General features: G+C 46.1%; 1 protein-coding gene across 2 annotated transcripts in view; it reads right to left on the reverse strand.

Annotated features, from left to right (window-relative positions):
- Positions 1 to 4,182: 4,182 nt before the first annotated feature.
- Positions 4,183 to 23,648, reverse strand: part of UBE2J2 (ubiquitin conjugating enzyme E2 J2) — a 28,214-nt gene continuing 8,748 nt past the window's right edge. For both annotated transcript variants that reach the window (XM_073585425.1, XM_073585426.1), the window contains exons 2-7: positions 20,504 to 20,634; positions 8,953 to 8,993; positions 7,911 to 8,013; positions 7,659 to 7,797; positions 6,411 to 6,491; positions 4,183 to 5,091 (exon numbers count right to left, since the gene is read on the reverse strand). In XM_073585425.1, the coding sequence (XP_073441526.1) occupies positions 4,807 to 5,091; positions 6,411 to 6,491; positions 7,659 to 7,797; positions 7,911 to 8,013; positions 8,953 to 8,993; positions 20,504 to 20,634 (780 nt within the window). In that variant the 3' untranslated portion in view covers positions 4,183 to 4,806. The remainder of the gene's footprint in view (positions 5,092 to 6,410; positions 6,492 to 7,658; positions 7,798 to 7,910; positions 8,014 to 8,952; positions 8,994 to 20,503; positions 20,635 to 23,648) is intronic.

Below are 23,648 nucleotides of genomic sequence, written 5' to 3' on the forward strand. Positions count from 1 at the left end.
CAGTTCCTGGACATGTTTAATCAGAAATATGCATGCGTACGCAAATGCAAGCATACAAAAGACCTTGCGTACCTATGCGTTCCCATAGACCGTAATGCGTTGTTTTGACGCACTCCATCCGCAAGAGTATGGCCACGCATATTTGACGCCTCAAAAAAAATGCATGTTAGCTGCACCCCGCCACACACCGCGAAACGATGCATGCATACGCATGTCCCTGCATACACCATGTTAAAGATATGTACGCAGGACGCATGCGGATGAAACGCTGCGTACAGACGCAAATGTCAAACCAGCCTAAGACTATTAACAGAGGGCACCAAAAGGACTGGTGCCTAATGTATCCTTACTCACAGAGTTAAAAAAAAAAAAAAAAGTAATATGTAGAGTCCTGCTATTACAGTGGGGGAAATTTTAAGTCGTTTGATCCCTCTGGCAAAGTTATTTCTCACTGCAAAATGCAAATACATTTATATAATTTATACAATGGGATTTTCTGTATTTTATTTTTGAAATTCTCTCATTGTTAAAATTAAAGGGAACCTGTCACCCCCCGCAGGCGTTTTTAAGTAAAAGAGCCACCTTGTGCAGCACTAATGCTGCATTCTGTCAAGGTGGCTCTTTTATTTAGCGTCCCTTCCACCGCCAAAATAATCGTTTTTAAAATTGGTCAGACATACCTGATATTTGTCAGGGGGGCAGGGTTTTCCCCCTGGACACACAGCCTCACATACGTCAGTGGTGCAGCAGGACCTGTGACGACATCGCACCATGTGACCAGTAGGGGCGGAGCTCAGCAAGCAGTGATGCCAGCAGGGCCTGTGATGATGTCATACCATGTGACCAGTAGGGGCGGAGCTCAGCAGAGCAGTGGGTGCCAGCAGGACCTGTGATGACGTCAGCACCATGTGACCAGTAGGGCCGGAGCTAAGCAGGGCAGCGGTGCAGCTGCAGCAGGTATGAGAAAAAGAAATGAATGCTGAGGAGGCGGCGCCAAATTCAAAAGCTGGACATGACTGATGTATGTGAGGCGTCTGTGTCCAGGAGGGAAAGCCCTGCCCCCCTGACAAATATCAGGTATGCCTGACCAATTTTAAAAACGATTATTTTGGCAGTGGAAGGGACGCTAAATAAAAGAGCCACCTTGACAGAATGCAGCATTAGCTGCAGCACGGTTAAAAGAGCACAAAGTGGCTCTTTTACTTAAAAACGCCTGCAGGGGATGACAGGTTCCCTTTAACCTACCCTTAAAATTATAGATTGTTCATGTCTTTGTCAGTAGGCAAACTTACAGAATCAGCAAGGGATCAAATACTTATTTCCCTCACTGTACAGCTCTGGCAAAAATTAAGAGACCACTGCAAAATTTTCAGTTTGTCTGATTTTTCTCTTTACAGGTATACTTTTGAGTAAAATGTAAATTCCTCTTTTATTCTATAAACTACTGACATGTCTTCCAAGCACCAAAATTTGTATTTATCAGAAAATGAGAAACGGTCAAAAGAACAAAAAAAAAAATGCAGTGCTTGCAGACCTCAAATAATGCTAAGAAAACAAGTTCATAATCATTTAGAAACAATACTAATGTTTTAACTCAGGAAGAGTTCAGAAATCAATATTTTGTGGAATAACCATGATTGTTAATCACAGCTTTCATGCATCTTGGCATGCTTTCCACCACTGCTTTTGGGTGATCTTAGGCCACTCCTGGTACAAAAGTTTAAGCAGTTCTTTGATGGCTTGTGACTATCCATCTTCCTCTTGATTACATTCCAGAGTTATTCAAATGGAGTTCAGGTCTGGAGATTGGGCTGCCCATGACAGGGATTTGATGTGGTGGTCCTTCATCCACACATTGATTGACCTGTGTGGCATGGCACATTGTCCTGCTGGAAAAAACAGTCCTCAGAGTTGGGGAACATTGCCTGCGCAGAAGGAATAAACTGTTTTTCCAGGATAACCTTGTATGCGGCTAGATTCATACGTCCTTCACAAAGATTAACCTGCCCAATTCCAGCCTTGCTGAAGCATCCCCAGATCATCACCGATCCTCCACCAAATTTCAGTGGGTGCAAGACACTATGGCTTGTACGCCTCTGCAGGTCTCCGTCTAATCATTAGACGACCAGGTGTTGGGCAAAGCTGAAAATTAAGACTCAGAAGATTACCTTACTCCAGTCCCCCATGGTCCAATCCTTATGGTCTTTGGCAAACTTCAGCCTGTCTCTCCATTGCTTCTCTCATTGATGAAAGGCTTTTTTCTACCTTTACATGACTTGAGCCCTGCCTCTAGGAGTCTGTTACGAACTGTTCTTGCCGTGCACGTCACCTCAGCTGCCATTTACCATTCCTTTTGTAGGTCACTTGATGTCATCCTGTGATTGCCAAGTGACATTCGACTAAGATGACGGTCATCCCGGTCAGTGGAAAGTTGTTCTCGCCCTCTGCCGGTCTGTGGCTTTGTTGTCCCCAATAACTGGTTCTTGACCTTGTTGTAATGGACTACCGTCTTAGAAATCTTAAGGATGGAGGCAACATGACGCTCACTGTATCCCTCTCTGCCAGTAAAGCCAGAATTGAGCCCTTCTTTTCATCACTCAAGACTTTTCTTTTCAACTCCTTTGGCACGGTTAAAAGTTATTTTTTCATTCCTATTACTTTTGGGATATTACTAGCACTTGTTTTGCCATACAGCTTGTCGTATTGTAAGAGGATTGTGAACACCACAGCAGGGTTTTTTTTTTTTTAAATACTTTCCTTCGTTAAATAAGATTTGGTTCAGGTGATCACCTAATCAGAAGCACATTAAGTAGAATGAGGTGTACTCTGGTTGGAATTCAACTGACACTGGAATGGAATGGCTGTCAGACATGTAGAGCTGATTCTTCTAAAACTGTGCAGTGGTCTATTAAATTTTGCCAGAGCTGTATGTGCACGAATGTACAGTTGATAAGGCCAAAGTTAACGAACGGTGCTCTTTACTGCTGACATCCCACCAGTCGTTAAGGCGTGCTAAAGAAAGAAGCACCAAAAAATGTATCACATCTTGGCTTGTCCGTGTACCGGCATAAATATTAGAATAATCAATGCTCCTTTGCACTACCCAAATGTGAGACACACTGTACCACAAGGAGAGATTGAACTGCAGAAGAAATTAAGTTTATAAAACTCAGTACATTTGCCAACACAGCGAATATACAAAAATGTAAAGACGTCATAACCAAACCATGGCGATCGCTTGCACATTTTAAGTATATACCATAATCCATTAAGCTCCGATTAGAAATCAATTACTTTAAGGTTCCTGATTTGCCTCGTCCATCTTTAGTGTCATTTATAAAACAAGTTGTGTCGCCTATACATCTTGTGCCATTTATGTCACTTGTGCCTCCTCTCTGCTATAAAAAAGCAAGTATTTTAGTAAATACCTGTTTACCCGCCATGAAAACAATTCTGGAGCAACTTCTCTTAGAACTGTGTGCTGTGATGTTCCTCTGTTACTCCTGGAAACGTATGAAGTAACAGACAGCATTTTTTCCTGCAAACAGAGAGTGCCCGCAACTTATCTTAGAACTGCTTGCTGTCCCTTTGTTACTCCTCTTGGAAATGTATGGAGACAGCAATTTTGGTGTAAATAGGGAAGGTCCCTAAACAGTGACACTGTTAGAGTTTAGAGGTAATAGCAATGCATTTCCCTGATGAATATCTGAGGAACGCCACAATGCCAAGTTCTAAGATAACAAAGATCAAAAGACTGACCGTCACATCCAAACACAAATTAGGTCTGAACAGGTACTTACTAAGAGTAGCCAACTCATATATAATCAAACAAATAAATAAAGCAGCACTCTGTACAGAGTGCTGCTTTATTTGTTTGAAGTTCTAAGATAAGTCATCTTGGATTTTGTCAACGGCCAACTTTCTTCATAGTGGCCAAATGGTTTCCACTTTCTGTGGGAGCCAATCATGATAAAAACTATTGTCAACCAACTTACCATCTTCAAACCGGACTGTGCCTCCTCCTATCCACACTTACTATTCTAGGGGTAGAATATTGAGACGTTTCAGGATTCCAAGGATCATTCTACATCAGTTTCTACATACTAAGCCCATTGGATCACTCGGGAAAGACCAGAGTTGACAGAAGTAGCAGCCATAGTTCTGGGTATGGTCACCATGATCTAATAAAAAAAGGTTGTTACCCATTTTTATTAGGATATAAATTAACTGATATAATCATTTCAGCGTTCATCATAAAATACACCTCAGTGTCATTCCTAAAATATACAGCAACATAAAAAGAGGGAAAAAGAAAAAGTGTGACGATAAAGACGTGAACATTAGACACTAGAACATAATCATTGCTGTCCGGAAAAAGTGGACAATCCTTCAGAATCTGTAAAGTGGAAGAGGTGCAAGCAGGTGGACCCCATCGTCAAGGGAATAAGGTCTTCCTTCCTGGCCCATAAAAAAAAAAAAAAAAGTCTTCCCCCTCTAGGTCACCAATTTTCTATTCACTAAATTGGATGATAGAAAATGAAAATGCCTGGTAGGAGAATGCAGTCGACAGGTTCTCTACCAGAGTTTGCTGCCATGGAAAACACGCAACCACTCATCTCATGTTCTAAAAAATTATAATCTTAAACCCATGAGCCAACGATATATCACTTTGCACAACTGTAGCACGAAAAGTAGTAACCCGAGCGTAGTGCCCAGCAAGTCCAACTCCTCCCAGCAGTACAGTTCGCTCTCTCAGACTAGCGCTAGTTTGGTCTCCGATTTTTATTGGCGTACTCGGCAAGCCCGTCATTCCTGAGCTATGCTTCTCAGTACATACTTGACTGTGTAGGCAAAGGCAGCAAAACCCACTATGACAAAGACATTGGCCAACGCGCCCCCCAAAAGTCCATGGTTGCGGTTTGGCTGTTGTAGACCTGGGTGATTTGCTGCTGCAAGGGGGACATGACCATTCAAAAGTGCAGCACCGTTCTGACCAATGTGAGCTTCTGTATCCGGCACTACGTCGGGGAGAGGAAGTGTTTGTGGCCGGTTGTTTAACTCTTCTTGCTCTCGTTGCTTTTCCTTTATTTCCTATAAAAAAAAATACAAAAAAATACAAAATAAGATTAAAAGAAAAAAAAAAATGGGGTGAAGGGGGGGGAAGACCCCCACTCCTGATGAAGCACTTTTTTTTTTTTTTTTTTTTTTAATCGAACAAGGAGGTGTAAAATTTGTGTGTCTTTTTTCGTGATACATGGGTCAAAATTTTCATATCACTGTTTATTGGTTTGACAAATATTCTTGCTTTTTTTGGTTTGGGATGAGCCGACCGTGCATGCCACGATAGGGACGAGGGGGGCCACGCATGCCACGATAGGGACGAGGGGGGGGGGCCACGCACGCCAGGATAGGGACGAGGGGGGGGGGGCACGCACGCCAGGATAGGGATGAGGGGGGGGGGGGGGGGCACGCACGCCAGGATAGGGATGAGGGGGGGGGCCACGCACGCCAGGATAGGGATGAGGGGGGGGCCACGCACGCCAGGATAGGGATGAGGGGGGGGGGGCCACGCACGCCAGGATAGGGATGGGGGGGGGGGCCCACGCACGCCAGGATAGGGATGGGGGGGGGGGCCACGCACGCCAGGATAGGGATGGGGGGGGGGGCCACGCACGCCAGGATAGGGATGGGGGGGGGGGGCCACGCACGCCAGGATAGGGATGGGGGGGGGGGGGGGGGGGACGGCCACGCACGCCAGGATAGGGATGAGGGGGGGGGGGGGGGGGCGGCCACGCACGCCGGGATGAGGGGGGGGGCGGCCACGCACGCATGCCAGGATAGGGATGAGGGGGGCCACGCATACCCAGCTTATACTTGAGTCAATAAGTTTTCCCAGTTTTTCGTGGCAAAATTAGGTGCCTCAGCCTATACTCAGGTCAGCTTATACTCGAGTACATACAGTATTTTGGATATGTGCACATGACATCTTCCAGACTTGCATAGTTTTTGAGGAGGAAGAATCTACAGGAAATTGTTGGACATTTTTTCCTGAAGCATCTTCTTTGCCATTTATGTCAAATTTTTGCCACAAGCTTTTTTTTTTTTTTTTTTTTTTTAAATAAAAATAAATAATCTTAACCCTGAAGTGGTTAACCAAAGTTAAAAAAAAAAAAAAAAACAGAACACGTGCACGGCAAGTTGTTTTCCATTGCTGTACATTAAGTTAATTTTCTAAGTTTACAGAGCACATTTAAAAGAGGAATCCACCTGAAAAAGTCGGGATAGGAAAACTGCAGAACGCTCTACAATAAAATCTGCTTCGTGTGAATTCACCCTTAACATAAAAATATAAATTTTTATTCTGACACAAGAAAATTGTCCCTTTATGCCTGGAGGGGAGAGGACTTTACCTCTACTACTTCTGGGAAAAGCTCACAGAAAACTTTATCCTTTAAGTTAAATGCTAAACTTTGTGCTGCGAGTTGACGCTTCTGCAAAAGAAAGAAAAAAAAAGAAGAAGTTAATAAAAAAAGGAATCTGTCAGCAGGTTTTTGCAGTTTTTCACTTTCATGACTAGGCCATTTTCTGGGGGAAGTTTATCCCATTTTCGTTCCCATAGTTCGAGTTGTACTTATTAATAGCACCATTCATTTTATCATGAGATGCACTGGAAAGCAGAAAAAAAATTTCAAGTGCAGCGAACTTGCAAAAAAAGTGCAATTCCACAACGGTTTCTTGGGTTTTTATTTACCATGTTCACTATACCATAAAAATGACCTGGTAATAGGATTCTCCAGGTCAGTACGATTATGCAGATACCAAACATTTATAGGTTGTTTTGGGTTTTTTTTATATTGAAGTGGCAAAAAAAAAATTGGAAATTTGTAAGAACAAGTTGCATTTGTCGTCATTTTCTGAGACTTGTAACGTTTTCAATTCTCGGGACATGGCGCAGTATGAGGGCTTTTTTTTTTTTGCACTGTGAGCTGACGTTTTTTACCATTTTGAGGTAGATATAATATTTTCAGTGCTTCTTATTGCAATGTTGTTTTAACGCCCCACCCCCCTTTTGATATTTTAACTTTATTTTTTTTTATTTTTTTTAATGGTTTTATTTTTAATGAGGCAAAAAGAGGAGCGATTTGAACTAACATGGCTGTTAGAGGCCTCGGGGTTGAGAATCCACATCAAAGGCAGGGACATGACATGTGACGTAACTGTACGTCATATGACGTGAAGGGATTAATCAGAGCAGCATGACATAGGGTCAGAGACTCAGACTCCAGAGAGCTGTCACTTTCTCGGCTGCTTTTTGGTGTCTCAATAAAATCAGTGTATTATCAGCAGGAGATTATCATTACAAGACTAGTTGTTTTGTGCATTCTAGTCCTGCTTTGTTATCTCTTCCATACCACTTATAAGCAGCTTTTATCTAAACTGCAGCAATCAGCATGGTAAGTGACGTCACTGGAATCAGGCTCTCAGCCCTTACATCATGATTCTCTCGGATTACATAGCAGAAACCTCTTGGATTGCAGAGCATACACCAGCTGACAGATTCCCTTTAATGCATGTTATCTCAGCATATCACCCACAATGCCCAATGGGATATGCCTGTGGTAAGCAGATACAAATAACGCAATGATGGTGTCACATACTGTGAAGTCTGAGGTCTCGATGCTGCCGAGTGTGGGACCTTTCTCCACCATGAAGCTGAGGAGTCCTGTGAGGATTGTGGATACCGACCATGCAGGATTCCAAGTGTCGGGGTGGAAGTCTGTGATTGAAAGGCAGAGTCTACCGGGAGGATTTATAAGAATAATGATTATTTATTCAGAACTTTTTTTTTTTTTTAAATAAAGACAAAAAAAAATCCAAATCGCAGACATAGTCCAGCAAACTAAACTTACCGTGTGTTACATTTAAACCGGCCATTTGGAGTAATCATATAAATACTGGGAGGCTTGAATGGGAATTCTCTGGGGAATATTAGCTTTCCATGGTAGTAGCCACCTGCAAGAGATAAGACAAGTTTACAGCTACAATTAGTAAGATCTCACCCAAGTGAAGTTCTCAGATATACGCTGGTTTGTCCTAACATAGCAATCTATGGGCGGGCTATAGGTAAAACTTTCAATGCAGACAAATTTGGGGGGGGGGGGAACTAAAAAGTTTCAGAGACTGAAAACTTTGATATGTCTGTGACGCCGCTATCAATGGGTTATTCCCAAGTCCTTTGATGAGTAAAATTACAAAGTGCTTGTAAAAACCAAGCAGCTTTGCAATTTATGTCTCATTATGAACACGCTCATCTCTCAATGAGGGGTATGTGCACAAGGCGTCTTAATCTTAATTCCGCCAATGGTCTTTTCCCTGAAGTGGCTTAGTAACATCTTTTTTTTTTACCTATACTTTCAACTATAAAAGATCAGGAGGCTTCCAAATGAAGCCACCCAAAGAATGAACATGCTACTTCTTTTACCCGCTTCATTATTTCTGGACCCTGAAGCGATTAAAAGAAGTGACAAAAGACTGAACGTGTGCACAGCTGTGTTGTTTTCACAATGCTGTGCATTATATACAATTTTTGCGGTGCGTTATCAGGCGGACTACAGGTAAAATCCATCTGAAAAAGGCAGTGTGTGCAAATACCTTTACATTTACCGGCTTCCACTGCAGGCTATTAAAAGTGGCCGGTCTCCAAGGCAAGAAGCAGAGTGCTTACGAGCTCTTTGCTGCAGAACTTATAAGCGCTGCTCTGAAGTTGGCCAGATTGCTGGCTCCGGCTACCTTCTGCAACATCGGAGAGTACATGGAGCCCCGCTGCTTGCACAAACGGTCAATCAGGAGCGCATCACCCCCATTTTCTTCCCTTTTAGTGATAACCGTTTTGTAACCGTAACAATAGTGTGGTAGGAATAGATACCTCAAATGCCGTTATTGGCGACTTACCTTCATAAGGTGTCATCTCAGGTCCATGGACCACATAATGCCTGCAAGCAGAAATGAAAAGAGGCATCAACTATTACCCAGCCAAAACAAAACGAATACGTGTTAATTTTTTTTTTTGCAAAAGAAAAAAATTTAACATGAATAAGTCATTTTACATATTACCTAGCGGTGTTTTTCCAGCGCCATGTAAACCTCCTTGGCAACATGCAACCCATGTTTTTGGAGGAGTCTTCTGGAGCAAGTTTGCGTCATTTTGACATTGCTATGCATTGCGTTCATTTTATGGGGCGTTCATGCAATGCTTTTTCAGGCGGTATCAGCCTTGAAGAAGATACCGTGTGCACACAGACTTGGGAGCTTTTCCCCAAAGCAGTTTCCATTAGAAAATTCAAAATTTTTGACAGCTTCAAAAGAAAAAAAAGTCATGCCCTCATATCCTAAGGGCTAGATTTCCAAGTACTCGTTCATTCACTTTTGCAATTGACATAGATTAAAATAAAAAAATAGAAGTTTTATTAGTTTAAGCACTCATATTTTACTACTTTGCAGCATTTTTTTTTCACATCTGCCTAAAAGTGTTGCACCGTTCTGTGTGTAAAAATGTATAAAAATATTACTCATATACAGTACTATGCAAAGTTTTAGGCAGGTGTGAAAATAAAAATGTTTTATTTTTTCTTTTTCTCGAGCAGTCAGATCACCGACATGTCCTACAAATGCCACTGGTATTTTTTACTTAAAAAAAAAAAAAAAAAAAGGTCCAAAGGGATCCATTGTGTCATCTGATGTGATAGTAGAACACCACTGTATGCGGCACTGTTCTTCCCATCAAATGAGGGAATCTGTCAACGATGCAGATGTGCACACTGTCATGTGTCTGGGTTCGAACCCTTGAAGCCTGTGCTTTATAGTCTGCTTCTCCGATGTTTAGTTTCTGTTATCCTTGCTTCAGTCTTTATAGGGTAACAGGTGATTTCATTTACTCATTTGTCTGCCCTACCACCTTTTGGGTGCGGCTTTATATCCTTTCCCCTGCTGGTATTTCCTGCTGGTGATAGTCTCATTGGGATGTCCAGCAATAGTGCTGTAGTTTAATCCAAAGAAAGGCCAGCTAGGGTTTATCCCTCTGCTGTTTATGTTCTTTACCTTGCATTTATCTTCTGCTCTTTTTTTCAGGAAGTAGGCGGCATATTCTCTAACAGTACATACTACTTAATGCTCTATTTTATATTCTGTGGCTTTCTTTACTCACTTGGGAATCTTTTTCTATTTCAGCACACGTTCCCTTCTGTATATAATTTGCACTCTGCTCTGCCCTCCGAATCTCTAGGAGGAATGTGACATGCATAACGGCCTTTCAGGTCAGAGTTGTCATTGTCTAGTCTGTGGTTAGGGCTCTCTCTACTGAAGCAGGAACCACTGGCGAGTGTGTGTGTGTGTGTGTGTGTGTGTGTGTGTGTGTGTGTGTGTGTGTGTGTGTGTGTGTGTGTGTGTGTGTGTGTATCAGGATCTCTAGTCTGTACACAAACTGGCAGAGTCAGTTGCAGTTTTAGTGTATCTATTTCCCCGAGTCTCTACGCTATCATTGCACACAGCCTTCATGTATATACACACACACACACACACACACAACGTATTTTTTTTCAGACTATAAGACGCACCCCAAATTTTCAGAAGGAAAATATGGGAAAAAAATTAATCTGTCAAATGGGTGTCCGTCTTACAGTCCGAATTCAGCTTACCGGGGGGGGAGATTTTAGTATCAGCAGTGCTGGTGGAGCGGGGTCACAGGGAGTGTTCGGTGGTCCGGCGATATGACTCCCATCCCAGGCTGGTGCGGCAGGTGCAGTTGCCTCTGGGAAATCCCATCCCAGGCTGATGCAACAGGTTTGGCGGTGGTTCTCGGGGCTCCGCTGGCATCTTGTGAAAGCCCAGAGGCCCCGCATATCCATTGCTGCGATGCGGTGGCCTCCAGGAAATCCCATCCCAGAGGCTTATGTGGCAGGTTCGGCGGTGGTTCTCTGTGGTGCGGGGTACTCTGCCAGCATCTTGTGAAAGCCCGGAGGCCCATCATAGCCATTGCTCCGATGCGGTGGCCTCTACTCCGGGAAAATGGCCGCCGGGGATGGCACATGCTCAGATTGAGACCTTGGAAGACAAAATCTCGTTGCAGAGATCTTAATCTGAGCATGCGCCGACCCAGGCGGACATTTTCCCGGAGGCCACCGCATCGCAGCAATGGATATGCGTGTCCTCCGGGCTTTCACAAAATGCCTGCGCAGCCCCCCGCCCTGCATCACAGTCGAACCTGCCGCACCAGCATGGGAAGGGAGGGTGATCGCCCGGCAGCGTTGGACCGGGACCGCCGCAGAATCGTCCCACTCCTGCTGCCACCAAAGTATCTGTAAGTATATTCCGACTATAAGACGCACCTCCATGTTCCCCCAAAATTTTTGGGAAAAAAGAGCATCTAAGGCAGGAGTCTCAAACACGCGGCCCGCGGGCCGCATGCCCTGAGGCAGGCATCTGCGGCCCGCGGTGCACCACATGTCTCACTCCCTGAGGCAGGGGGAAGGCACGCATTCAGGATCGGCGATGGCATTGGCTGTTCTGTGTGCACACACTGCACAGGACCTGTGATGAGGTCACGGGAGGGGGAGGAGTCAGGGGTCACATGATCAGATGCCTCAGTGTGTGCAGGATGGACCGTGCTGTCTGTGTGCTGGTTGTCATGGTACTGGAGGAAGGTAAGTTTATGCGTGGGGTGAGGAGGGGTTTACGAGGTGTACGGAGCGGAGCCGCGTGTGTTCGAGGTGTACGGAGCGGAGCCGCGTGTGTTCGAGGTGTACGGAGCGGAGCCGCGTGTGTTCGAGGTGTACGGAGCGGAGCCGCGTGTGTTCGAGGTGTACGGAGCGGAGCCGCGTGTGTTCGAGGTGTACGGAGCGGAGCCGCGTGTGTTCGAGGTGTACGGAGCGGAGCCGCGTGTGTTCGAGGTGTACGGAGCGGAGGCGCGTGTGTTCGAGGTGTACGGAGCGGAGGCGCGTGTGTTCGAGGTGTACGGAGCGGAGCCGCGTGTGTTCGAGGTGTACGGAGCGGAGCCGCGTGTGTTCGAGGTGTACGGAGCGGAGCCGCGTGTGTTCGAGGTGTACGGAGCGGAGCCGCGTGTGTTCGAGGTGTACGGAGCGGAGCCGCGTGTGTTCGAGGTGTACGGAGCGGAGCCGCGTGTGTTCGAGGTGTACGGAGCGGAGCCGCGTGTGTTCGAGGTGTACGGAGCGGAGCTGCGCGTGTTCGAGGTGTACGGAGCGGAGCTGCGCGTGTACGGGGTGTAAAGTTTGAAAGGAATGCGGCCCCCCAGCTCAATTTTTTTTTTATGTGCGGCCCATTTACTCTGCCGAGTTTGAGACCGCTGATATAAGGGTATGTTTCCACGGTCAGTAAACGCAGCGGGTTGGAAGCTGTGTACACCATAAGTGTCCAACCCGCGGCGCCCAGATGTTAAAGCATAGTGGATGTGATTTAATGAAATCCCATCTCCACTATAAGTGCAGGGATGCCTCCGGTTTCCCTGCGTAACCAGACATGCGGCGCGTCTTTCCAGACTGCAGCATGTCTATCTTGCGGAGACGCTCCATCTCCGCAAGATAAAGTCACCCATACAATGTATAGGACGCTGTGATTCTGCACGGTTCAATGAACACATGGGGAATAACCGACGTTCAAAAACCGGCAGCGCTTCGGACGGAGCGGACACGTGCTGCGTCCAAAGCGCTGCCAGAAACTGACTGTGGAAACAATCTTACAGTCTGAAAAATAGATATTAGACCTACCGGTAATTATGTTTCCAGGAGTCCATCCTGACAGCACCATGGAGGACGTCGTCCTCCTCCTTACAGGGACAGGAAAGCACATGAGAGGTTACCAGGTCCCGTCCTACCCCTCTTCCCTCAGTGATTTAACGAGTACCACAGCGTGGATAATGCAAATAACACTTTAATGACAATAATATTACAGCATATGACATAACATGAACAGGGAGTGAACTACCTGTGCTGTCAGGATGGACTCCTGGAAACATAATTACCAGTAGGTCTAATACCTATTTTCCAGGACGTCCACCTGACAGCACCATGTTGAGTACCAAAGCACCTCCTCAGGGTGGGATTACCGCCTGAAGAATTTTTTTTATTCCACAGCGCTTTACAGTTTGCACATATTTTCATCACTGTCCCTGATGGGGCTCACAATCTAAATTCCCTATCAGTATGTTTTTTGGAGTGTGGGAGGAAACCCACGCAAACACGGGGAGAACATACAAACTCCTTGCAGATGTTGTCCTTGGTGGGACTCGAACCCAGGACTCTAACCACTGAGCCACCGTGCTGCCCTTTCTCCCATATGTAGTCTGTTGACCAGATAGCACGTCAAGCTTGTAGTGCTTGCAGAATGTGTCAAGTCTGGCCCAGGTTGCTGCCCTACAGATTCGCTCAACCAAGGCGCCTGCTCGCTTGGCCCAAGAGGCAGATACCACCCTGGTAGGGTGGGCTCTTAGGCTGGCGGGTTAGCGCCTTCAGATTGGTAGGCGTTTGAGATTACGGAAGTAATCCGTCTTGCGATGGATGCCTTAGGGTGTGTGCACACGTTGTGGATTCTGCTGCGGATTTTTCCACGCGGATTTGGAAAAATCTGCAGGTAAATCCACAGGTCAAAAGACCTGCGTTATACATGCGGATTAGCCTGCGGTTTGACACCTGGACAATGGAGTAGGTGTAAAACCGTTGCGGATTCCGCACAAAGAATTGACATGCTGCGGATTTAAAACCACAGCAAATCCGCAGCGTGTGCACTGCGTTTTTCATTTTCCATTGCCTATAGTGGTACTGTACACCCCTCAGGGCCAAAAACGCTGCGGATCCGCAGCACAATACGCAACGTGTGCATATGGCCTTCGAGGCTTTTTTTCCCCCTTATTTTTTCCCCGAAAAAGGATAAATAGGTTAGGGTCGATACGCCAACTGTTAGTGGCCTCTAGATAGTCTATAACGGCATGTCTCACATCCAGAGACTGTTCCTCCTCATTGTGAGGGCTGTCACAGAAGGATGGTAACACCATCTCCTGGTTTAAATTTTGACTAGAGGCTACCTTCGGTATAAATGTCGGGACTAGTCTCAGGATTAAACTGTCTTCTCTGATTTGGAGATATGGGTCTCTGGTGGACAGGGCCTGGATCTCATCAACTCTCTTAGCCGTGGTGATGGCTACAAGAAATGCAGTCTTCCTAGTGAGAGTCGAGATAGGCATCTCCTCACTAGGGACATATGGATCTTTACATAGGGATCTGAGGACCAAATTAAGTTCCCAAGGCGGGGTGAGCTGCCTGATATTATATTATACACTTATATATTGGTGCCTATTTCTTTTTCATGTCCATGTGATTTAGTTTTTTTAGCAAGTGATTTGTTCATTGCTGCTTGCTAATTAGTAGTTTAACTTGTTCTAAGGCTGAGCGCATACCAGTATACAGAGCCGCCGGGGTTTACTCCGTGGTCTGCCGCGGTTACGGTCTCTACACGTCCCTTACAGGACCTGTCGTTTCCGCATAACGTGACCGCCCACTATTCCCCTGATTGGATGGCGGGTCTCATGTGACCCGGGTATGCGCCGCTCTATGCCTCCACATATATAGTAACATACAGGACCTTCTAGGATGCATGGCGCTTCACTATTATTCAACGCAGATGACACATTATCACTGACCAATGGTGACGATAGGTCAGGTATTTAAACCGGGTTATGCCCCCTGCCCTGACACGCCTCCAGAAGAAGCAGTGCGAAACGCGCGTCGGGGCTCAAGGGACGTCCAGGGTTCTCCTCCAGCTTACACTTAATTAACCCTTTATTTGTTCACCCGCCCTGCGGTTAGCACCATCAGGGCATCTATATGAGAAGGGATCGGTACTATTATTATTATTGGTCATAGACAAGGATATCCATTATATATACACCATTTGGTGTGCGTTCTTGTCCCTTTTTCATTATATCTTTGGGTGCACTAAAATGCTTTAAACAAATTGCTGTGGTAGGACTTTCCATGGACTTTTTTAAGTCCCTTTGTTTGACACCTTTCTTATTACACCTTGTTTTTTTATGTTTTGCATAAATAAAATGTGGTTTTATTAATTATATGCCATTGTGTGGTGCCAAATTCCTTTTTCTACTTTTTTGGTTACCATAGAGTGATTATTATCTGTTGGTGGTATATTACCCATAATTGGGAATGTGCAATTGTTGGGCAATTCCTGTGATTACACTGATTGTAGGGCGTAGCCGTTGTGTGGCCCGTATAAACCTTACTATCCAAGGGTGAGAGGCCAGGGGGTAATCAAAGGAGCTGAGGGCCGAAATCTGGACCTTTAAAGTGCTGGGCTTAAGGCCTTTGCTAAACCCCGACTGCAGGAAGTTTAGGACGCTAGGGAGGTCAGGGAAACCTGCCACGAAGTTGGACGTGCCACCCTCCAGACAGAATCTCTTCCATATTTTTAGGTATATTGCGGATGTGACCAGTTTTCTGCTGGCCTGTAGAGTAGCTATGACCTGATCTGATAAGCCTTTTGCCTTCAGGATGTCCCCTTCAGGATCCAGGCCGAGAGGTGAAGTCTTGCTGGATTCGGGTGGCGGATCGGGCCCTGGTGGATGACATCTTTCTTCAGAGGGAGCTCGATTGGGCTTTCTACTGCCATGGCCACCAGCAGGAGAAACCAACTTCTTCTCGGCCAGTATAGGACAACCATAATCACCTTTGCGCGGTCCTCATGGATCTTCCTGAGTACCGCTGGGATGAGTGCCAGCGGTGGAAATGCGTATGAGAGATGTTCCTCCCAGACCTGGCTCAGGGCATCTATGCCCTCTGGATGGTCCGTAGGGTTCAGGGAGTTAAATCTGGAGACCTTCGAGTTTCATCAGTTTGCGAATAGATCTATTCCGGGGGTCCCCCAGAGCTGACACAGTTGGTGGAATATCTCCTGGTTCAGCTCCCAGTCTGTTGGGCAGACCTGCTGTCTGCTCAGATAGAGGGTTCCCAGAATGTGGTAACAGACTAGGTGTATTGCGGTTACAGAGAGGACTACGCCTTCTGCCCAGGAAAATATTTTCTCCGCGAGGGCCTGAAGTGGTCGATGTCTGGGACCTCCCTGGTGCTTCAGGAACGAAACTGCTATCACATTGTCGGACGTGTTGATTCTTTAGGGTAGTCCTGTTTTGTCTTAGGGTTTCCCAGACCGCATAAAGTTCCCTGAAATTGGATAATCTGTCTCTGATGTGTTCTGGCCATCTGCCATGAAAGATTTTCCCTTCTACATGGGCTCCCCATCCCCACGTGCTGGCGTCTGTGGTGACTACTACGTATGGAGAGGTGGTCCATAGTACACCCACTTGCAGGTTCTTGGGCTGTGTCCACCATCGAAGCGACCTCCTTACAGGCCCTAGTAGATTCATGGGTCTGTCCAGTGAGGACTGACGACGGTCCCATATCGACAGGATCTCCTTTTGTAAGGGTCTCGAATGGAACTGAGCCCATCTGACGCATGGAATGCATGCCGTCATAAGGCCCAGAACCTTCATGGCAGCCCTTATGGAGGCGCGGTGCTTCAGGAGGTCTTCGATTGTATTGTACTGCCTCCTGCTTTTCTTCTGGTAGAAGAGATATCCTGCGCCTTGAGTCTAGGAGTACTCCGAGGAAGGTCTTTCTGTTCTCTGGTACCAGGTCTGACTTCTGCCAGTTGATAGTCCAGCCCAGAAACTCCATTACTGTAATCGTTCGATTTCTGTGTCTGATGAGCCCTTCTTCTGATCCTGCCTCCAGGAGGAAATCGTCTAGGTATGGTATAATCACGATTCCTTGGCTTCTCAGGTAGGCCACTACCTCCGCTACCAGCTTTGTGAATATTCGGGGGGGCCGAAGCCAGCCCGAATGGGAGGCATTGGAACTGGAAGTGGCAGGTCCGGGTCGGTAGTTCGACTGCGAACCTTAGCAGCTTCTGGGATGAGGGATGGATCGGGACCTGATAGTAAGCACTCTTCAGGTCGAGGGTGCACTTGAGAGCGTCCCAGTCTATGAGGTGGATTGCTGATCGAATCAACTCCATTCGGAACCTTTTGTACCTGACCCAGGCATTTAAAGGTTTTAAATTTATAATAGCGCGGGCCTCGCCGGATGGTTTTGTGATGGAAAAATAACAAGTAGTAGTACCGCTAGCCCACATCTGTCAGGGGAACTGGCGCTATAACAGCAGAACTGACCATATCTTGAAGGTCTGTCCACATGGCGGAGTCTGCCAGAACTACGGTGGGGGAAATATATCTTTCTGGGGGAGTGGAGTAGAGCTCGATGCTGTAGCCCTCCGCAATGGTTCTGAGGACCTATTGGTTTTGGGTAATCTGGGCCCAGTTTTCCACGAAGTGACGGCGTCTTCCCCTGATACCAATGGCGTCATTGCCTCTTGGATCTGGAGGTTGACGCAAAGAGGGAGCCTTTGCTTCTCCCACCCTGGCTGTGGGAGCTCCTGTAGGAGCTTCTGTTGGACCTGCCCTGGCAACTAAAGTCAGGCTGTCTCCTGGAGAATCCTCTCCAAAAGGACTGGGGCTATTTAGGTTTATCCTTGGGAAATCCTTTGTTTTTGTCCGAAGCCAGCTCCAAGATGTTGTCTAGGGCTGGCCTGAATACTCTTAGGCCCGAGAAGGGGATAGAGCATAATTTGGACTTTGAAGCGTTATCCCCCCGACCAGGACTTAAGCCAGACAGCTCTCCGTGCTGCATTAGACAGGGAGCTGTTCCTGGCCGCAAATCTTACTGATTCGGCCGACGTAGCTGATTTCATGAGAGGAAGGGAGGCTAGGATATCTGCTCTTAGGGGTCTTGTTGGCAAGGTGTTCCTCCAACTGACCCATACATAAGAACATAGATCTGGCCACCGAGGTGGCTGCTATGTTAGCTATAATAAGCGCTGCAGAAGTCTCCCATGTGCTTTTTAAGAGAATGTCCGCCTTTCTGTCCATTGGGTCACGGAGGCTTGATGAGTCTTCGAATGGGATGGCGGTCTTCTTTGTGACCTGGGCTACTGGGACGTCGATCTTAAGGATCTCCTCCCATAGCCTTGTTTCCTCTGGATCGAAAGGTAAACGACCCTTAAAGTCATGGGACAGTACCAGTCGACATTCCGCATCTTTCCATTCCTCTAGGACCATAGCTCTGATGTGTTCTCTTATAGGGAACACAGTCTGCCTCTGTGATGCGAGTCCCCCCGAACATCAGATCCTGTCTGGATTGTGGCTTAGGGACTTCTTTAATCTGCATAGTGTTTCTTATAGCCTGGACCAACTCGTCGGTGTCCTGTCCGGTGTACTTTCTGCCCCAGTCATGGCTGTCTGCTGGGATCTCGCCTTCTTCTGGATCGGAGTCCCTTAAGTCGGACCCCTCATCAGAGCTTGGTTCGGACTCCCCTGGGTCTGCCTCCCACCTTGCGTGCTTGCGGCTAGGCCCTGGGCTGGGAGGCTGCTGTCGCGAGAGGCTGGACATGGAGGCCTGAACTTCCTCACGTATCAGGAATTTCATCTCTGAGAGGAGGGATGGCTGCTCATCTCTTATGACCCTTGATGTATAGGGCCCACAGAGGGTTTTGCCGTGGGTGTCTGGTAGCTTTACACAACATACAGGGCATCTGATAGGGATAGTCAGGTCGGTCCGGGCCCTGTAAGTGGCTGCGGGGCTTGGCTATGGGGAGGGTGGTCTGCGCCAGGCGCACTTACCCCTCTATCTGCTGGAGCCTCTGATTCCTTTGCCACCACGTCTCCTGCGATTGCAGCCACTCTCTGGCACGGAGCGTGCGCTGAAAGTTCAAACCCAGTATCCGTGACGTCACCGAAGTGACGTGCATCCTCTCACGAGAGGTCGGGAAACCGCGCGCCAGCCACTTCCGCTTTCCACCCTGGAAAGCAAGTCGCCGCCTGATCATGATGTCAGCCCCCACCCGGAAGCCCAGCTGCCTGCGGGGACCGTGCTCCATACCGCGTTCACCGCGTCAGGGATCCGGCGTTCTAATGTCCGGAGCAGAGAGCCTACCCCGGGAGGAGCGGCTCCCTCCAGGAGCGTCGTCCTGCTCACTGGCCTTTGGGGCAGAGGGACTCCCCACTGGGAGTTTCGGCCCTGGGCTTCTTGACAGGGGGAAGGATTGGACTGGCCGCACAATCCCCCTGAGCCCTCCGGTAAGCTGTGCGCAGCGATCTCTCGTGTGTCCCTCCATGCAGAGACAGGAAAAATACTGAGGGAAAGGGGGTGGGACGGGACCTTTTAACCTCTCGTGTACTTTCCTGTCCCTGTAAGGAGGAGGTCCTCCATGGTGCTGTCAGGGGGACGTCCTGGAAAACACGGTACATATAACATTGATGTGTGTATTACGCACACATTTTTAATAAAAGAACAAAAAAATGCTGTCTCCCAGAGAAGTCAGGTCACTATAACCCCAGCAGACAGATGACAATACTGAACAGCTGTTCGTATTGCTCAGACCCAATAAACAAGCTCTGTGCACACACGGCCTTTTGGTTTGTTTGCTCCACGTGTGAACTTCTATACACGTGACCTTAGAAAGCTGAACACTATAAAACAAATACCAGCCTCTCACCCAGAAGAACAAGTGACACGTCGCTGCATTATGGAACTGTACTTCTCTACGTGGTGCACATAAAAAAAATAAAAAATATTTACGAGATCTCAGAGTCCCCCTCCTCTGTCAAGTTGTTATTCAGGATTAATATAACTTGGTGGCTAGTTTTGAAAAATATCGACACACCTGTACTTAGGCCATGTGTGGTATTGCAACAGGTGAGTCCACTTCAATGGGGTTTAGCTTTGTGTCCTGTAGCTCTTGCAAAGCTTACATTAGTAGATCAGAACAACCATCCTAATGCCAGACCTCTGTGAGAATGAAGATGTAGCCACCGATCTCCCAAATCACAGCTCACCACAGGGACTACTTTTTTCACAACAGTCATGGGACCCCAGTCATTGAAGATCTCAGTTTTCCCTATGGAAAATTTGCAGTAAAACTGACACCTAAGGGACAGGAGTAAGCAGTTACCGACTTACCTGTGAAGGAGGACATAGTATTTGTAAAGAGTACAGAGCAGCTAAGCTCTGGTGTATCACACCGTGCCCCTGTACACAGGCCAGAACTGTGATATCGGCATTTGTTGCTTCACTTCTCGTTCCTGTAAAGCCAATGACTGTTCTGTCCTTGAAGGAGCGATGTCTTATGACTTTGTGGACCTACAGAAAGTCCTTTGGCAGAATAATCAACTGATGATAGCCAGGGACTAAAATAACTACATGACCAAACCTGACAGATACATGTCTAATAGGACAGGTGGCTCAGAATACACAGGGCCAGTCCGCGGACATGTGCGGCGACACCTAGCGGGTTCGAGACGCTCCTGAGTACTGGAAAGCCCACTGTAGGTCATTACGGCTGTGGCCGCCCCTGTGGGACAGGTACTCACCATTCCAAAATATTTGACGGAAGAGGTTCAGCACAAATGTAAGGCACTGGGTCTTTTTTGATCCTCAGATAGTCCTGCTTTAACCGTTGTGTTGCAGTGGTTGGTGCTCTCTTATTACTGTTGCTGCTCATCTACACGAAAAAGAAGAAGACAAGAGACGTGTGGTGGTCACAGATGTGCAGTCCTTATAGCAGCCTACATAATGTACACATCTACAATGAAGGGGACACGATGCCTCAGCAAGATCCCACAAACCTAATGATAGTGACCAACCCTAAGGATATTTGCTTAAAAAGGGTTCTCAGCATGGATCTTCAGGAGCATGCCGCTCCTCTGCCTCCCAGTATCGTGCATGCTAGGGAGCGGTGTGCTCCTGATGATTGACAGTTTAGACCATCACATGGCTTCAGTTCTGAACTGTGTGCTGTCCAATGCTGTGTACATCTACAAATGGCAGCTTTGCCTCTTCCACAGCAGGGGCACACAAATAGGTTGGATCCAGTGATCCATCCAGCTTCAGAGCAGCGCTTACAAGCTCCTATTGGAAAGGGATGTAAGCAATACGCTCCTCATGTAAGAGACCAGCCATCTCTGATAGCCTGAGGTGGCCGGTAACCTAGGCAACGAGCAGTAAACAAATAAAAAAAAAATTTCCATTCATTCATTTTGATCACTGTGATAAACTCTCACAGTGATCAAAATATAATGAAAAGTAAATAAACCCCCCCGTTTATCACCCACATAGGCAGGATCAACTAATAAAATAAAGAAATTATTTTTATTTTTCCATTAGGGTTAGGGTTGGAAAGAGGGCTACAATTAGGGTTAGGGTTGGAATTAGTGTTAGGCTTGTGGTTAGGGTTGAGATTAGGGTTAGGGGTGTATTGGGGTTGGGAGTAGGGTTAGGGGTGTGTTGGGGTTAGGGTTGAAGTTAGAATTGTGGGGTTTCCACTGTTTAGGCACGTCAGGGGTTCTCCAAACGCGACATGGTGCAACCATTGATTCCAGCCAATTTTGCGTTCAAAAAAAGTTAAACGGTGCTCCCTCCCTTCCAAGCCCCGACGTGTGCCCAAACAGTGGTTTACCCCAACATATGGGGTATCAGCGTACTCAGGAAAAATTGCACAACAACTTTGGGGGTCTAATTTCTCCTGGTACCCTTGGGAAACTAAAAAATTGAGGGCTAAAAAAAATATTTTTGTGGAAAAACTTTTTTTTTTTCATTTTTACGTCTCTGCATTCTAAACTTCTGTGAAGCACTTGGGGGTTCAAAGAGCTCACCAGGCATCTAGATAAGTTCCTTGGGAGGTCTAGTTTCCAAAATGGGGTCATTTGTGGGGGGTTTCCACTGTTTAGGCACATCAGGGGCTCTGCAAACGTAACGACGACCGCAGACCATTCCATCAAAGTCTGCATTCCTTCCCTTCCGAGTCCTTATGTGTGCCCAAACAATGGTTCCCCCCCATATATGGGGCACCAGCGTACTCAGGACAAACTGTACAACAACTTTTGGGGTCCACAATTTATCCTGCTACCCTTGTGAAAATAAAAAATTGCTGGCTGAAAATCATTTTTTTTAGGAAAAAAAATTAGCTTTTATTTTCACGGCTCTGCGTTATAAACTTCTGTGACGCGCTTGGGGGTTCAAGGTGCTCACCACACATCTAGATAAGTTCCTTGGGGGGTTTAGTTTCCAAAATGAGGTCACTTGTGGAGGGGGTTCCACAGTTTAGGTACATCAGGGGCTCTGCAAATGTTACATGATGCCCGCAGACCATTCCATCCAGGGTGGATTTGATTTAAATCTAACTGATTTAAATCACGATTTAAATCACTAGTCAGTAAGGCTTGATTTAAATCAGTGATTTAAATCAAAGTTTCTACCTAAACTAGTTCTTGCTACTTTAACATGCAAGTAGATGAAGATTTTTAGAATCACTTTTTATATTACTTTTTTCTCCCCAGTTTAATGGGTTAATCATTCATATTTGGACTCCACTGTTCTGTTGTACTTAGGAAGGAGAAAAATAATCCTGACCTTAATAACAATTTAAATAGATTTATTCAACTGAAACAATAACAACATTACAGCATAAGTTATTTGCTTAAACAAACATCCATGTTTGTTAACTAATTTGGCTAAACAAAATATATATATATATATTTTAAGAAACTTAGACTGTCAGCCCAGCCGACACATGAAAAACTTAAATACTACTGTCCCTGCTGTCCTCTGTAGCTCACTTGTCATCTTCATCTTCTTCTTTGTTCCTATTCATAATCTGGAAAAGAAAAACAAGCTTTCCTGCTTTATTGGGTCCCAACCGATTTCTCAATTTAGAATGAATGAGTCCAAAGGAAGAGAATATTCTTTCAACGCCTGCAGAAGAAGCTACTGCTGTTAAAAGTGAAATCATTACTTGAACAGTCTCTAAATCCAAGCGCTTAAGTGACTTCCACCAGTTTACTGGTGTGACCTTCCTTAAAATATCTTCAGCAAACATATATTTCTTGAATGGTTCCCCCTTAGCTCTGAAGTTTATTATAGTTGGCATTAAAGATGGATGATTGCTGGATACTCATGTCATAGCTAACTCCTCTTCCTCAGCACTTAGGTTTTGACCCTGATATTGGATATTGACAATATTTGCCAAAAAATGAGCTGGAGTCAGTGCTTGTCCCATTCGTTTGTTTACTGCTTGTAATTTAATTCTGTCCATGTGTAGTTCTGTTTTTAAGTGTTCACTCAGTTCCTTCCAAATTTCAACAGCATCCGCAATAAAACAGCTATTTTTCTGTATTTTGTTTAAAGCTTGAGAGATGGGTTTCAGGAAGCTCAGCATATGTTCAACATTTCTCTTAAGCCCAATGTTGAGGATTTTGGCCGTGACAGTGCCATCTATTTTATCTCGATTTTCTTCACAAAGTGTCATCAGAATAGGCCAGTTTTTGATATACTGCTCAAAACAGTCCACCACAGAGTTTCATCTAACATCTTGTGGGAGCGTTAGCTTGGTTCCACCCATCCTTTTCAGAGCTGCTGCAGCAAAATGATTATTACGTAAGTATTTAGCAATTTCAACAACATTAGCCTTTATTTCTGGAACACTTAAGTCTTTGGCTAAGAGGTGCAGCAAATGAGCAC

The sequence above is a fragment of the Dendrobates tinctorius genome, unplaced genomic scaffold (genome assembly GCF_039654945.1).
Source record: "Dendrobates tinctorius isolate UK_male_01 unplaced genomic scaffold, ASM3965494v1 ptg000086l, whole genome shotgun sequence".
In the NCBI taxonomy this organism is placed as follows: Eukaryota; Metazoa; Chordata; class Amphibia; order Anura; family Dendrobatidae; genus Dendrobates; species Dendrobates tinctorius.